Source organism: Dicentrarchus labrax, unplaced genomic scaffold (genome assembly GCF_905237075.1).
Source record: "Dicentrarchus labrax unplaced genomic scaffold, dlabrax2021, whole genome shotgun sequence".
NCBI lineage: Eukaryota > Metazoa > Chordata > Actinopteri > Moronidae > Dicentrarchus > Dicentrarchus labrax.
Window position 1 is genome coordinate 9,806,343 of NW_026136704.1, and position 16,478 is coordinate 9,822,820.

The window sequence follows — 16,478 nt, forward strand, 5'->3', positions numbered from 1 at the left end:
ATACATGCAATGCATACAGCACCGATACAGATAATGTCAGCGGAGGCGAATAAGCCCTAAAGAAAAGTTATATTTGAAGCTGGCGGGAGGTTCTGTGTTTCTTTGGCGTGAGGGGGATTATTATTGTGCGCTCCGATGCAATTCATAGAATCATTTCCCTGAGCCAACAGCAGCGTGTGTGCAGGGATATGGAGGAATGCTGGAGGTAGATTTGGGTGACCCGGTATGTCCCTTGTCAGTGTAGCCAGCCAAGATCACGGTCAAAGCCAGGCTGGAGTAGCAGGCTGGCCCGGAGGCAGGGGGCTTAGATGGCTTTACAGTACCTGTGTGCACATTTTTTGGACAGAGAGGGGGTAAACAGGTAGGCAGGATGAAGCTCCCTGCTCGGCTTTTAGGCTGCAGCGTTACCTTTACCGCCGGACCTGTCGGAAATATACAGTCTGAGGTAAATACGCTGGTGTACACGGCTTCAACTCCGAGACTTGCTTTCATCTTCAGCGCCTATAATACAATCTGTACCGTTTAACACTTAACGTGCATCTGAACGGGCATTTGTTTCCACCAATGGGTCTTTAAACGGGTGGAATTCCCGTGAAGTTTCTCCTGTAATGATCCCCTTTGTGCTGGCTTTTTTGGGGGTCTTTTTGTGTTTTTCTCAGACTGGTTTCAGCGGAATGCAGACGCCTGCTGCCCGCCTGGGCTCCCGGCCAAAAAGGTGGCTGATGTGCGTCTGTCAGCGGGTACTTACAGAGATTCCCCCCCCCACAATAGCTCCAATATAAACGTACAACCGAGGAGTGTTTGAGCACACAAAAGACCCAGCTTGGGCAGTTTGAAACAAAGAAAAGTCACGCAAAAACAGGGGCGCACATCGGATGCTGCACAGGTTTCACCTGAGCAGGGATATGGGATACAGCCTGCCTGTCTGTCTGTCTGTCTGTCTGTCAGCCTCTCTGAGATGCAGACACAGGCGACATTTCATGCAATTCCATGAACGACTGCCCTGTACGTGCCTGCTTTGAAGAGCCCTTCACTGGAATGGTACTGATTGGGCAACTGTGTGCTGCCCTGATTGACTGTGATGCTATTTTAGTGTGTTGGCCAAATGCGGTTTACTCATACCACAGCACACACCTTAATAATAGGAAAAGAAAGATGAATTATTGCAAGGTTTAATTCCGTTCTAATGAGCTGGTGTCCTGTAATGTTATGTGAGGATGACACAGGAGGACAGGTGGACTGGATGGAGGCTGTAATGTGGGACCTTTTGTGTTCAGAGCCTCCTCTCCTTTCCTTTCCTCCTCTTCCTCCTCTCCTCTATGGCATGCTCGTCCAAGCAGAGCCAAAGTGTGGCCAGATTGCTCCCAGAGGCCCTGGCTGACACCATGTCAAGGGGATTAAATCGACTGATTTGCATGGAATATATATACTGATGTGGTACCAGGACGGGGGGGACGAGGTTGTGGTAGCAGGAGGAGAATAGAATAGGGAAAACATAAAGGGAGCAGGAAGTAAATGGTTAAAAAAGAGGCTCAGGGCAAGCAACTAATGAACTAGCGCCCACTTTCCAATGCTGGTCTTACATTGATTTTAAGATACTTAAAGTTGGATGAAATCAGAAAAAGAAGACATAGAACAAAGCGGCAAAGTTGTCAGCCAGATTGAGACCTGCAGGGATGCTGGCACGCTGTCTCCACTTCAGCATCTGACTCTATGTGCAATAATGAAGCTGAATGTATTTATTACACAAGGCCACAGCAATCAACGCTGCCTTTAACATCTCACCAACTGTATAAATGCCATCGTTACGCAGTATGAGTTTAACTACGTTCCAGTTACCACACTGCGATCAGCTTTTAAACAAGCCCTGGTAATTAGCATGTCTACAAACAAACTTGCTATTAGAGGCTTACAAATTAGAGGCCTATCCAGTAAAATGGGCCAAACAACTAGCGAAATTTGGTTCAGTGTTGGGCCTAATAGGGTGGTTGGCTGTGTGCCGGAGACAATGCCTGTTGTGTCCCTAAATGTCCTTAAAGTTAGTTGAATCTCAGCAGGAAATTATAATGAATTGAGTGGATGTAAATTCTGTGGGAAGAATTTACAATCGTTGCCCATCACCCAGCCGAGACTTGCTGTGTACAATGTAGTGCGATAGCCAGATGATGTGTGTGTGTGCGTGGAAGTACAGTGGAGGGTTCATTCGTGTGCAAAGGCAAATCAGTGGAGGAGAGCAGCTAGCTCCAATCTACTGGGCATTTCCCCACCAGCCCTCTCTTCGTTTATCTCTCGGCTGGATTAGAGACTAGTTTAATCTCTCCTTCTCCTCTCCTCCATCCCTCTCCCTCGTATTTCCTTCCTGCCTGTCCTCCTATCACCCCTGCTGCCCCGTCTCCTTCATCACTTTCTCCATCCATCACTCTTCCTCGCCATCTCCCTTTTGTTCAGCCATTTCCTCTCTTTCTCGCTCACCCTCTCTATGCCATTTTCCTTCTTTTTTTTTTTTTTTCGGCCTCAGACCATCTGAGCCCTCCAAGTCGCCTGCCCTCAACCCCCCACCCCCCACCCCTCTCCTCCCTCCGCCATGATAGTTCTTTGCATTGTGAGTCAAGGCATGTCACCACTTTAATATTCAGCAAAAAGTACTGAAGGAAATTCTCAATGCATTTTGTCAGATCCCCCTTAAATCTTGTTGGATAGCTTATTCCTAAGAGTTCCTTTAGAGGGATTTACTGTAGATTTGGACTATCTACTGGCAGAATAGTCCACTGTTCATACCAAATGATTCTATCTTTCCATTTGTTACCATGTTGGTTATAAAGAAGACATGAAGATCTTGGTGGAATGGTTGCATTGCACGTAAATGATTAAACATTTTAGCAACAAGTGCAATTCAGTTCAATTAAAAGTAGGAATTTAACTAATTTTAAAGGTGCAGGTGTCTGAATCTCTCAAAATGGCAGTTGATGTGGCATATATATTTCAGCAATATTACTTCCTTGTGCTGGTTGGCGGGGGAGATGTAGATAATAGTGTGCTCTGGTATTGGCAGCAGTTGTGGAAGGGCCTATATAATATTATTTCTGCCCTGCTTGACTGAGCCGAGCTAAATGAGTTCCATGTAATAACCGGCTCTGTGTGCAAACAGCCCCACGTGATGGTTGAAACCACAGCCTGAGCATCCATTTCTAGATCTTTCTTCCTCTTTCAATCTTTCCCTTTCATTCCCTCACTCGCTCATTTGTGCGGTATCACCCGTGTAGATAGGGACACACAAACACATGCACGTGCACACACTGGGAAACACACGGAGTGACACTCTCTCATTCCCTTTCTTGCTCTCAGTTTTTTTCCCATTCGTATGGGAGTAAGCCTGGGGTCTGATGTTTTTAAGGGTATTTCTTTTTTAGAGTTATTCTTTTCATCATCCCCTTATTTAGACTTTCTATCTGTTTTACTTTATCTTTTTTTCCCGGAGAAGACAGGATAGAGAGAGACCGAGAGAAAGAGAGAGACATAGATAAGTATTTTTAGCTCTATGACCTATTTCTCCAGTGCTACCTAACTGACTGTCAGTCAGCTCCACTGCTTTGGGACCTTACGTGACTTCCAGCCAGGAAATATGGAATTTGTAGTCTTGTTTTGTTGCAACTTGTAGTCCAAATGCAAAAGGTGTGGTGGGCGATGGAGGGAATTAATAAACCCAAATCCCTTCTCTCCTCTCCACAGAATTATTTCTTTTCTCTTGTCACTCTCCATTTATATTATTCCCAGTGTCTGTGCGTGTCCAGTGGATCCCTATCAGGAGTTGTCGAAGGTGGAGTCAACGCAAACCAATAGCTGCTTTCCTCTGCAGCACTTTAATAAGGATGCAGACTGGGGGGGGCTAAGAAAACACACACACACGCACACACACATGCACTCACACGTGCACGGCCAGATACAGAGGTAGGGAATCCATCGCCATAATAAGAGGCCAAGTGCAGTGGTGATAAATCTCACCTGAAGGAGCTGTTCAGAGGCAGATTGCCTTACCCTGATGTACTGCCCTCAATACACACTGCAGCTAGCTACGGGCTATATACACCCACACACATAGACCTGAAATGCATGCACACGCAAATACAAATAGTCAGCATGCATAAATAGATATGCACTGATGTGAGTGTGCATGCATATGTAGACGAAAACATGCTAACCCACAAACAAGAGACGAGTGCACATACATGCACAGAGAGGCCCATGATTCACAGTTTTATAGTGACTCCAAGATAACCACACCCAGTGGACAACGAGGGAGAAACACTGAAATAAAACTCAACTCTTCATTAAAATCACACGTAGCAGCTAACACAAAGTTCTGACAGAAATGACATGATCTGTTGCATGGCTCTGTCTACCTTCCCCACTCTGCCTCACTGTCAGAGCTCTCCTCACGTTCAAATATGCAAACAGTCAGTTGCATATACACACACGCACATACACACACATACGGAGATGCAGTGCTGTGACAGCAATTCGAGGAAACTGACGTTTTCCAGCTGGTAGTGTGGCAGACGTCCGCTCCTGCACATTCACTGCCACACACACACACACACACTCCTGTCTGTCCATCTGTCTGTCTGTCACTGTCAAACCGAGTGTGCGGCCTCTTTGTCTTTGTGACTGACATGCACTCTGTCACAACACACACCCACACACACACACACACACACACAAACACAAAGGTATGTCTCTACCTGTTTTTCTTAACTCACACAAGAACTGGATAGCATTAGTGTGTGTGTCTTGAGGTTTCCCCCGTATATTTTAGAACTGTATTTTCTATAAGCCTATTTATAGTTAGTCTGCATACTACATATTAGTATATACATATATATATATATATATATATATATATATGTACACACATGTGTGTATACACATATATATCATTGCTACTGCAGCCTAACAATCTTCAGAAGAACAGGAAAATGTGTTCACGCGCACATGCACACACAGATTGGGAGAAGAAAGAAAAAAGACAAATCATTTCACTGAGAGTGAGAGAGAAAGAGAGAGAGAGAGAGAGAGAGAGAGAGAGAGAGAGAAGGGGGAAGAAATTGAATTGAGGGTGGTGAGGATGGGGGGAGGTGAAGGGAGGAGGAGGAGGGGTGAGTTGGTAAGGGTGATATTGCATAGTTTAATCTGTTGAGTTCAGCCATGGAAGGGCTGGGTTGGGGGGAGGGGAGGAACAGTACAGTAGTAGGCCGCCTGATATTAGTTCTCCACTGTGCGCACACACACACACACATACACACACACATACACATACACACAAAGCTCCGTAGGCCAGACAACACCAATATGTGTGTGTGTGTGTGTGTGTGTGTGTGTGTGTGTGTGTGTGTGTGTGTGTGTGTGTGTGTGTGTGTATGTGTGAGTAAAGGCACAGATGGACAGTGGTGGATGAGACAGGTGTACAGACCAGGTGTACAGACTTGAGTATGTAGGCACAAGTGTTTTTCAGGCTTAAAACTAACCCATACACACATATACACACACAGCTAACAGCCATGGTCTCTGCAGCATTTGCTAACAAACCTAAAGTGCAAATCACTCCCATACAATCTGCCCTCAGTCCTCATGAAGCCATTTGCATGTGGACTACTTCATTTCCTTCCAGTTTAATTACCTAATTTCACCCAGTTGGAAACCACCATTGAAATGAAATCCTTTGTTGGCGTTGACATTTTTTGTAATTGTGGACTAATTTTTATGATTTCCTTATATTTTATTGGCTTTTTCCAATGATGTGATTTCACCTCTAGGGGGAGCCCTCTGTTTCTCTATTGGTTGGGGAACCAGCTAATTGGTGTGGTTAATCGCACCGTAACCAGAAAATGCTGCCGGCAGTGTGTGTGTGTGTGTGTGTGTGTCTGTGTGTCAGAGTGTGGATACAACACTGGACTGAGACTCCGTATGTGCTGAAGTGGACTGCTTCTGCTGGATGGGACTTGAGGGATCACCCAGAGATTCAGACAATAGCTTACCCAGGGTGGGCCTGGTGGGGTGGCTGTGCTTTTTAGGAAGGCTGTATGTCTACTGCTTGGCAGGAGCAAAATAGTGTTTGTGTTGGTGTGTGTGTGTGCTCCCAGTGTTACCAGTTTCTTCAGTGTCTTCATGGAGGCCTCTCCCTCCCTGCTGTTTGCTTAGTGCAAGCTGAGGCAGACAGCTCAATGTGGGCTTAGGATTCATACACACACATACACACTCACACACCTACACTACATGCTCCAGGCACTCTCATTCCCTTTCTTCATCTAATCTTGATTCAGTGTGTGTATGTCTGTGGTTATTGGTTCATAATATTGTCTATATTGTGCATGCATGCATGTATTTCTTTGTTATGTTGCTGTGTGTGCATGCATATTGGTGTATGTCCTTTTTGCTGCCGTAATACTTTATGTGCATGTATTTGGTTGCATATGTTGCTGTGTGTACGTGTGTGTATATGCATGTGTACAGGTGTCCTTTGTGTTGTTTTTGTGCCCTTGCACAGTGCAGGCCTGTGTGATTGTCATTTCCATCATGTCTGCCTGGACATTTTTGGTAGTCAGCTCCAGTTTGTTGGAGAGCTGGCACTATGCCAGTTAATTCCAAAAGCTCTCTGCGCTTGGGAGTATGTGTGCATCCATTAGGGCAAAATATAGCTGGAGTAAACCTGAAATAGAAATAAATATTCAAAATATTACAAAAAATGTTGGAATCAATTTTCATGCTGAATGAGGCATATACCCACAGTTTGTGTGTGTGTTGGTGCAGAATCCGGTTTCAGTTTTCCTTCATCGGCTGTGTGGTTCGATGATGGGCAGTTTGGTTTCTCTGCTCTCCTCCCTGCGGTCTGTGTTTCAGCAACTGCGTGGTTGGTAGGACCACAGTGGCCACAGGCCAGAGTGTTGCAGCCGTTACAGTTTCCCCCTCTACATGGAGGAAAATATGTTAACGTGTAGGCTGTAGTGGAGCCTTTCTTCCTTGTCTGTTAAAGAAAATAGAACGTTCTCTTTCCTGCTGGGAGATTCATACCACTTTGATATCTGTATGATAAATATGAAGCTACAGTCAGGAAACTGTTAGCTTAGCATAGCACAAAGACTGGAAGTAGGGGGAAACAGCTACCCTGGCTCTGTACCAAAAACTTTTGTTCAGAATAAGCAAACAATATGTTAATTAGTTAGGTTTAGATGTGTTGGTAGGCAGATTATTTTGTTACCTTTGGACAGATCCAGACTAGCGGTTCCCTATGTCATTATGCTAAGCTACGCTAACAGTCTCCTGGCTGTAGCTGCATGTTTACCGTATAGACATGAGAGTGGTATCAATATTCTCATCTAACTCTTTGCTTATTTCCCCATCATGTTGAACTGTTCCTTTAAGTCTGTGCTATGCTGCCACATGTACAATTTACCAGCATTCAGCTAATGCTTTATTTTTACAGTGTGACAGGATACATTGCTATTGATGAACTCAGCAGTAGCTGGTAATCTCAAAGCCACCCTGTCACCCACCTGAGTAAAAAATAACCTCATATAATAGTTTTTATTTTATTGTGAGTGTTTTTTTTTAAATCACTCTCTGTGTTCCACATACAGCTCCATAAGGGATTAACAGGGTGCTGAATTAAGAATGGGTTTATTTCTTTGATATTCTGGTTATAGAGCAAGCTGGCCAGAACAATGAGAGATAGCACTGGAGGTAATGTTTGCTGAGCGCGTTCTTTTTGCTGCTAACACCCCCCAAATATCAAATCTAAGAGTTGAAGATTATTATTTTCCAAATTGATGTTGAACGTGTGATTTTGTCTGATAGCTCTTTGCAGCTGATTTCGGGGTTTTGTGGTCCAGAAAAATGTGTGAGCAGCCCTCTTTTAAACAACAGTGAGCTGAAAGATGAAGTGTTATCAGTGGGCCAGTCTTTTCACAGGTCATCCTGCTCTGTTATTGCAGAGTTCTCTACTCTGTTCTCTTTGTCCATCCTCTTTCTGTCCCTTTCTCTCCTCACCCCTTCCCTCTCTGTCTTTCTGTATTTCTGCCTGTCCCTCTGTATTTCTGCCTGTCCCTCTGTGGATGTAACTTTCCTTTCTCCTTTTTTCTCCTCTGCTCGTCTCATCCCCCCTTCTCTCTGTCTTCAAGTGTCTTCTCCCAACTTTCTCTTTGCGTATCTCCCTCTCAGCCTCACCACTTCGAGTGCCTCAGCTCTTCTCCCGTACGAGCCTCCAAACAGGCAAACAGTCATGCGGCTCTCCTATCACAATATAATGAGATTGGGAGCACCCAAATTGAAAGAAGCCATTTTCTACAGCTGTCAACTTATTATCGAGGGGGGACCGACTTATTCCGGTACCTTTAAAGGCACTGGAGGGAGAGAGGGATGGAGGTGATGGAGGGATGGAAGGGTTTGAAGTGCGAGGGGTGCTGAGGGAGGAGGTGGATGGGGAGCTAAGGGGTGAGCTGTTTTACATTTTGAATGTTTTCTTTTTTTTCCCCACTCAGTCTCTTTCTCTCTGGTATTTCAGTATGGTCACTAGTGCAGCCTTGAAGTCCAAGTCTTTTATTCACCATGTTCCTCTTAATATTTTAAAAAGCAGCATGTAAGGCTCTCTGGACCTGTTTTTTTTCTTTTAAATGTATGTGAGTGTTTGAGCACCTCTGTGTGTTTGAGTGTGTGAGTGTTTATTCTCCGTCTTCATGACTATTTATATGCAAACAGTATACTTGTGTCTGAAGGAATGGTTGTGTTTCTACTTTGGCCAGGCATCTGCTGGTACAAACTCTGATTTAAAATTCAAGCATTTAGGTGTGCAGCGCCGAGTGGTATCCGACAGGTTGTGTGGATGTAACCTGCAATTTCTTGAGAAGGCCTCTAAGCAGCCCTATTCGTCATTTCTTTATTGGAAACTACAAAGAGGATCACTGGCACAGCACTAAAGCAAAGTGATACGAGGTGAAGAAAAAAGTCTGGTGACGCACCTCCAACGAGGCCATAAAATACTCAAATGGTCATACGTGCAGCGGATAGCGGGCGCTGAGCTGTACAGAAACATATTCTCTTCCGCAGAAGGCAAGCAGCGGTACATTAACGAACATGAGCACAGCATGCCCCACATATTGACGCCCTGATCACATCCTTTAAATGTCACACGTCCAGTGATGGCCCGCGAGGTTGCCGAACTGGTTTAGGAGGTTTTGAAGATGCCACGCACAAGCTGTCAGACCTCACCAGTATCTGCTGGGTCTGATGGTAGAGTTGAATTTGTCCTTATTTCCAACCAGGACATTTGATTCTACTTGACATTTTCACAAGAGGGTCTTTCCCCCCATCTTTCTGCTTTTTGAAAGTCAGCTTTTATCCATTTTAAGGACATTAAACTGTACATAATCTTTTTGTTTGAGAGTCTTGTTACATCTTTTCAAACTTGCTTTTATTTGGCTCAAGGATGATTATCTGCTCTGTTTGTACCTTTACAGAGTGTTGTGGTGTGTTATTGTGGCAGACTTCAGTAATTACCTCAGCCAAGCAGGCGTTTAGTCCCGTGAAGTTTGTTTGCTTTTGTTAATTAGCAGATATCGCAAAAAAACTATTGAACAGATTTCAGTTAAATTTGGAAGAAATTCAGGCCTCGGGCCAAGAAGGAACTGATTAGATTTTGGTGCAGATAGCGCGAATATGTGATCATTTTTTATTTGAAAAAACGTATGTTTTGGGGCATTTTACACCCGTATAAAGAAAATTCTTTTTCTCCACTGCTGCAAACCAAATCTACCTACGGGGGACAAATAAAGTAACCTGGACCTGAACCTGAATCTTCTGGATTACTTGGATTAAGATTAATCCATCAGTTTAGTGGTGTTCTAAATCTTACTCTGGTCATTGCATTGTGGATAGGTAGGCACCAGGCTTTGATATAGAAGAAGAAATGCATGAAATAAGACAAAACCCCTATATGTCTGGTTCTGCTGGATCTATTTGATATATATTTTTTTTTACAATGTTATAGGACTGCAATGCTTTTAACATGTACTACTGCCATAATGCATTACATTGTACAATTGCAACCACATTCTGGCCACATACTCTGAGTGTTCCTGCAAAATTTATCAATCAATTAATCAGTCACACCTTTTAGGGGCTGCACAGAACGAATCCAACAAATCTTTACCGACGGCTGCACTGCACAGTTTTTGTAAGGTTGCTGTTGGCCCAGCCAATCTGTGTGTATGTGTGTGTGCATGTGTGTATGCAGCTGTAGTTTTGTGTGTCCTGTATCTACCGCCTGTATAGCAGAGTGACCTTGATGTCTGCACACAGCAGGAAGACACTAGAGAGGAGTGATTAACAGGAGAGAGACAAAGAGAAGAGAGAGAAGTGCGAAGAAAGATGAAAATTAACAGAAAAAGAAAGTGTAGCGAAAGATGGGCAAAGTGTGAAAGTTAAATATGCAGCAAAAAACACAGCTAAAAGAAAAAAGAGCGAGAGAGAGACGGAAAGATGTTGTAAAAAATTGAGAAGTGGAGAGGGGGAGAGGAAGTAGGGTGGAGTGGAGGAGTGACTCACCACACATCTATTGTTTTTTTTCTTCTTCTTCTTCTCCCTACAGGCAATCTGGAGGTGCAGTCATCAAGAACAGGTAAGAGGGAGGATGAGAGATGGGAGAGGGAGAGGTGGGTGAAAAAAAAGGGGGAGGAAGGAACAAAGAGAAGAATATTACACTGAATGGTAATCAAACTCACACATGTACAGGTGAGAAGATGTAGTGCATACACTGTCCTCACAGTGAAAAATGTGTTACTGTAGTGCATGTGTGAGTGTGTGGTTTGAGCAGCATGTTGTTGCCAGCTCGTCTGCTGTGACCCAGGTTAATAGGACTGTGCATCTCCACGGCTCTCCTGCACACACACACACACACACACACACACACACACACACACACACACACACACACACACACACATTCAACCACACACACCATACCTGCCCAGGACTGTCCATTGACTGCCCCTTTTGACTTACACACATGCACTAACCCTTAGAAATGTTCGCCGCTTGAAGCCACACACACACACACACACACACACACACACACACACACAAACACACACACATTTGCCCTACACCTGTCCATGAAAGCCCACTCGAAGCCCTGACTCTCACACACGTAAACATAGATACACATATGCCAAGCTTCTGGCATCCTGTTTCCCTGCTGATGTTGGACTGTATTCCCTTCCTTGTTCTCCACCTCTGACCCCCACACACCCTCCCTCTATCTATTCTCCCTCCTCCTCCTCCGCTCTTTTCTTTTTCAGTCTTGGTGAAGAGTTCTATAAGGAGGCCATTGAACACTGTCGCAGCTACAATGCCCGTCTGTGCGCTGAGCGCTCCATGCGTCTACCCTTCCTGGACTCCCAGACCGGCGTGGCCCAGAGCAACTGCTACATCTGGATGGAGAAGAACCACCGTGGACCAGGTGTGTGTTTGTGTGTGTGTGTGTGTGTGTGAGGTGTGTGTTTGATACCTGGGCAGAATAAAAGCAAGTGGTTGTGTGGTGTGTGCGGTGTGTTTGCCAGCTGTTGAGCTACACAAATTATTCTCTCCAGTCATTTGTCCCGCGGCTTCCTTCCTCTGCTCTGCTTGTTTCTGTCTCTCTTTCCTTCCTCTCTCCTCTCCCTCATTTCCTCCCCCTCCTCTTTTCCAGGCCTCCTACCTTTCACACCTCAACTTTTTTTATTTTTACTTTCCCCAAAGGGTGTTTCCTCATCGCTTTCTCTTTCTCTGTAACATCAGTGTATTTTGGCAGGGAATCAGACAGCCCTGTAGGCAATGATACGCCGCTGGCACCAACTATTCCGGAGAGAACGCACTTATGTGTATGTGTGTGTGTGTGTGTGTGTAGGTGTGTGTGTGTGTAATGTGTTAACGATTTGAGTTTGTAGGGTTTTGTCTGGTGTATGCCAGTACAATTCTTTTGTTTGTTAGTTACTTATTTTTTGTTACAACCTTATTTACATAGAATGCTATTTAATTAAATTGAGTGTTTGTTTAAGATTCAAGGTTTATTTCTATTTGGTTAATTAAAGGGATATTTTAGTGGCGGATTATTCATCACTGACAACAATGCCATAAAACTTTCCAACAGCAACAAAAAGTGGTTTATATTCAAAAACTGTATTAATAGTGACACTTCTTTACCACAGCTATTTATATTTTTAGCCATGAATTCATGGTTCCCAGAGAATGAATCCTGACTTTTCATATAAAACGCCACAATTAGTCAAACAAAATGAAGCTAATGTAGATATACTTAATGCTAATATTCAGTTATCCAGTCATCCACTTTTGGCCCTGCACTAATGAATGTATGAATGTATGTGTCCTATAACCGAGCTGTGTATTCCTCTGTGTTTCAGGTCATGCTCCAGGTCAGTTGTACACATATCCCGCTCGCTGCTGGCGCAAGAAGAGACGGCTAAACATTCTGGAGGACCCGCGGCTTGTACCGATCGAGTTCAAGATCGGTAATTAAGCAATTTTAATAACTTTTGCCACTGATAGAACTGCGAAATTTGTGTATCCACGGGGTGCATACTGTAGTGCTAATTGTAAATTGATGCTGGCCATTATCTTTGAACCTCTTAACGTGACATTTTTCCCTTTCAATTGCCCTTATGTAGCCTTAAGGTTTGAAAAATTTAGATGGAGCCATTAAGTGTTAAACAATTTTAAGACTTAATGGCTCAGGGCTCGGTTCACAGTTCTGTGTCCTCACTGAGCTTTGTGTTTGTATCATAATTGAAAGAAAGTTTAGTTAAACTCACAATAATTTGTATATTTTGCTCATTTGCTGGTATTCTGCAGAAGGCGGGTTACACCGAGAGAAAAAGTGGACACCACAAGCAATAGACAATCATGTGATATTTTAGACAAAATGCAGATGATCACCTCATCGTGTGAACACTGCAGAAGATGAAATACTTCATGCCGTCATGAAGCAGCCAACTTTTGTTTCCTCGGGGCACTGTCAGCTCAACTGAGCATGCCAGCATGACTGTGAGATCTCTGCTGTTTTCTGATTGTAATTGTCTCACTCTCTAGACTACGAGGCTTCTCTAAAGAAGGAGGGGGGCATTCCAGACGGGCCTGTGTTGGAGTCGCTGCTCGCCGGGGAAACCCTGGACAAGAAGGTAGAAACCAAGGAAGAAGAGCCAATGAGCGAGTGTCAGGTGAGACTCTCGTTTCTCTTTCCTCCCTCTCTCATTTTCTCTCTCCCTCTGCAGTACTTTGTTGTTCTCTGTGTCTTGTTCTTGTTGTTTTCTTCCTTTGTCAGGCTATCTATCTCTTTTTATCTGTCTGTATTACCCTCTGTGTTTGTGTTTCTTTGTCTGTCTCTGCCTTTGTCTCTCTCGGAGCGTGTGTTTTGGCGGTGACACAGGCTCCCGCGGCTCTGACAACTCCCTCCTGGCATCGAGCGTGTGCGTGCTTGTGATTGTGTGTGATTGCACTGCAGCCAGCCTGTGTTTTACAGGGATTCCACTCGCGTGTTTTACAGACCAACCTTGTGAATAACTATTTAAAGGACTTTAGGGGGAAGTCAATCCACCTCTTTGCTTTATACAGCAGGTCAGCACTCAGTAACTTCTGAGCAAAAACTTGATGCCCATCTGGCTGGAGTATTTCACCAGCCAGAGGCAGTCGCTCTTGAATTCAGACGGACAGCTAATCAATCAGCAGTTGAGTGAATGGCCCTCACAGTGGCCCTTTGAGATCTTGAGTAGTGTTTAGGGCCTCTAATCCAGGGCTTCCCCTGACTCCAGCCCAGCTTGGGGCTCACCCGGGCAGGCATGATTTCAATGCTTTACCCCTGTCATAGCTCCATGTGCCCACTGTACTCTTCCCTTACTGTTTTGGTTTCCAGATTTTTTATGACTGTCTCTATTTAAAGGAACAATCCATTGATATTATGCACGAAGTTCCGTTTATTCGTCACTATACAGTACTACATAGCCTGTTAAAACAGTTGTAGACTGAATGGGAAATGTAGGAATCAGTGTTTTTCAAGCTTGACCAAAAGCTTGGTCTTTGCTGCTTGATTCCTTTTTTTAAATGTACCTCTTGTGTGTCCCCTAATTTACAGAAGTGCAGTAAAGGAAAGGTGAAAAGAATTATACCAACTAATCTGTCTTACTCTCTGTCTCTCATCCATAGAAGCTGCTGGTCGGGGATTTCTCTCATGAGCTGGAGGTGGACGAGATGGAGGAAGACGTCCCGAAGCGCAAGAACCGTACCAAAGCACGGGTGAGACGTCAATGACATTCATAATTCATCTATTTTTTTCTCCCTTCTCTTCGTTTTATTCTGAACTAACAAGCCATAAAATAAATAGTTTGGCTGTCAGTGCAGGGGAGTGAAGCTCGAAAAGCCAAAGTCTGCAACAATGACCCAGATGAATCTCAAAGTCGAACAGTGATGTGAAAGTTCAGTGTGCTGCCTGTCAAACACAGAGCATAAAGTGTCCTGATTTGGATTACACTATGAGATGACAGCCCATAACTTACTCTGATGTAGACCTGTAGGGAATCTGGTATATTTATGAATCCCATATAAGCGGAGTGTAACAGTCCTGCGTTGCTGGAGAAATTAGTAAATGAAAGCTTACGTTCCACTATATACATGCAGAAATTGTATTAATTGCATATACAGAAAGAATGTGATTGTTTTCTAATCCCTGGTCTGAGGTTATGATAGATATGATTTATTGCATTTCAAGTCTGGAATCATTTTGTGCTTTCTCTGTAGTCCTGCCTTAGTCTACAGTGAAATGTCATCTGACAAACCAACAGTTATTACGGAGGATGAATGCAAACGGATCCAGAGATTTAAATCATGCTGGGACAACCTTTTTTTTTTTTTTTTTTTTTTACAACAACTTTGATTAGATCAGACAGCCCTCCCCCCACACTCTTTTGGGGCATCCTATGGGAAGATAATCAAGTGTTAACAATGTATTCTGAAACTCATCACACACACATACACACTCACTCACACGCAGGCACCAGGGTTGCTAATTGGAGCTGTTGCTCCCCTGCTAGGTGTCATCAGCCCCCTCCTGCTGGAAGTGAAGCTTTACACTGAGAGCAGATGATTAGAATGCAAACGTGTGTGTGTGTGTGTGTGTGTGTGTGTGTGTGTGTGTAGACACTTGAACACACAAGTGAGGAGTGTGCTGTTACGCTCTTTTTATATGTGTGTGTGTAGAGGACTTGTGTGACAAGTGTGGAAGTTCAAACTTTTTGTGTGTATCTACATTTGTGATTTTGCATGTGGCTGCCTGAGTTCTCACAAGTGTGCGTGTGTGTGTGTGTGTGTGTGTGTGTGTGTGTGTGTGTGTGTGTGTGTGATGATCTCTGCAGGCCTACGGTGTCGGGGGCATGAGGAAGAGACAAGAGCCGCCTGCCATTGAAGACAGAGACAAGCCTTACGTCTGTGACAGTGAGCGATGCATTATTTCTTTATTCCTGTTTCTCCGTACTCTGTTATTCTTCGCTTACACATAGGCTACAGAAACCTAATTTTCTACACTGTGTGTGTGTGTGTGTGTGTGTGTGTGTGTGTGTGTGTGTGTCTGTCTGTGTGTCTGTCTGTGTGTGTTTGTTTTACAGTCTGTGGAAAACGCTATAAGAACCGCCCAGGGCTGAGTTACCATTACACTCACACACACCTGGCAGATGAGGAGGGGGAAGAAGACTCTGAGCGACACACACTACCCTTCCAGCGCAAGAACAACCACAAGCGTGAGTCTGAATATTTAACATATTCATAACAGTCCAGCTGTCCATCATCATCCATTATTTACTTGTGGACTGTTTTGGTTGGTTGTGCAAGCTGATCCTGGGTCCTCAGGTACAGACAAAACCTCATTCATAGTTTAGGTTTTGCAGTTTCAGTGTCCTTCCAACAATCCTTAATAATCAGAATATTATCAAGAACTATTGATTGTCCTGGAGTTCCTCCTGCAGTATTATAGATGGTTACAGTGCTGACTGAGCTAAATACAAAGTGTGCACTTGTGTGGATGAAGGATAGGATTTCTCCCAGTGGTACTGGGTTTTGATGATTTCCCAGCTCTCTCACTTATTCCCTTTTCAGGCTGACGCAGTGACAAATGTTAAAACTGTGCAGTCAATCAAAGTGGGCCATGATGAATAATTCGACTTGGTTTCTTGACCCAACTGGGTTAAACGACGGTTTTGCTTGTTGTTCCCTGTTGATAGCACAATATGTGAAGTCTATTGAACGTTGCACATGAGATCTCAATATTTACATGGTTGCCCCAAGGCTTACTTAGCCCAAGGGTAATTTCACCTTTTCCTACAATGTAGCATTTAACCTTTCATTGTCTGGGCTGCTGTAGCCCAGGGCTAAAGTCATTGTCAGACCTCTTG

The 16,478-nt window shown here is 44.1% G+C and overlaps 1 protein-coding gene across 1 annotated transcript in view; it reads left to right on the forward strand.

Moving 5' to 3' along the window:
- The window catches only part of dpf1 (double PHD fingers 1), a 40,483-nt gene that overhangs the window by 325 nt on the left and 23,680 nt on the right, over positions 1–16,478 (forward strand). Inside the window, 7 exon segments of the mRNA XM_051396630.1 lie at positions 10,637–10,666; positions 11,346–11,506; positions 12,447–12,554; positions 13,132–13,259; positions 14,242–14,331; positions 15,447–15,525; positions 15,696–15,827. Of these exon segments, the coding sequence (XP_051252590.1) occupies positions 10,637–10,666; positions 11,346–11,506; positions 12,447–12,554; positions 13,132–13,259; positions 14,242–14,331; positions 15,447–15,525; positions 15,696–15,827 (728 nt within the window).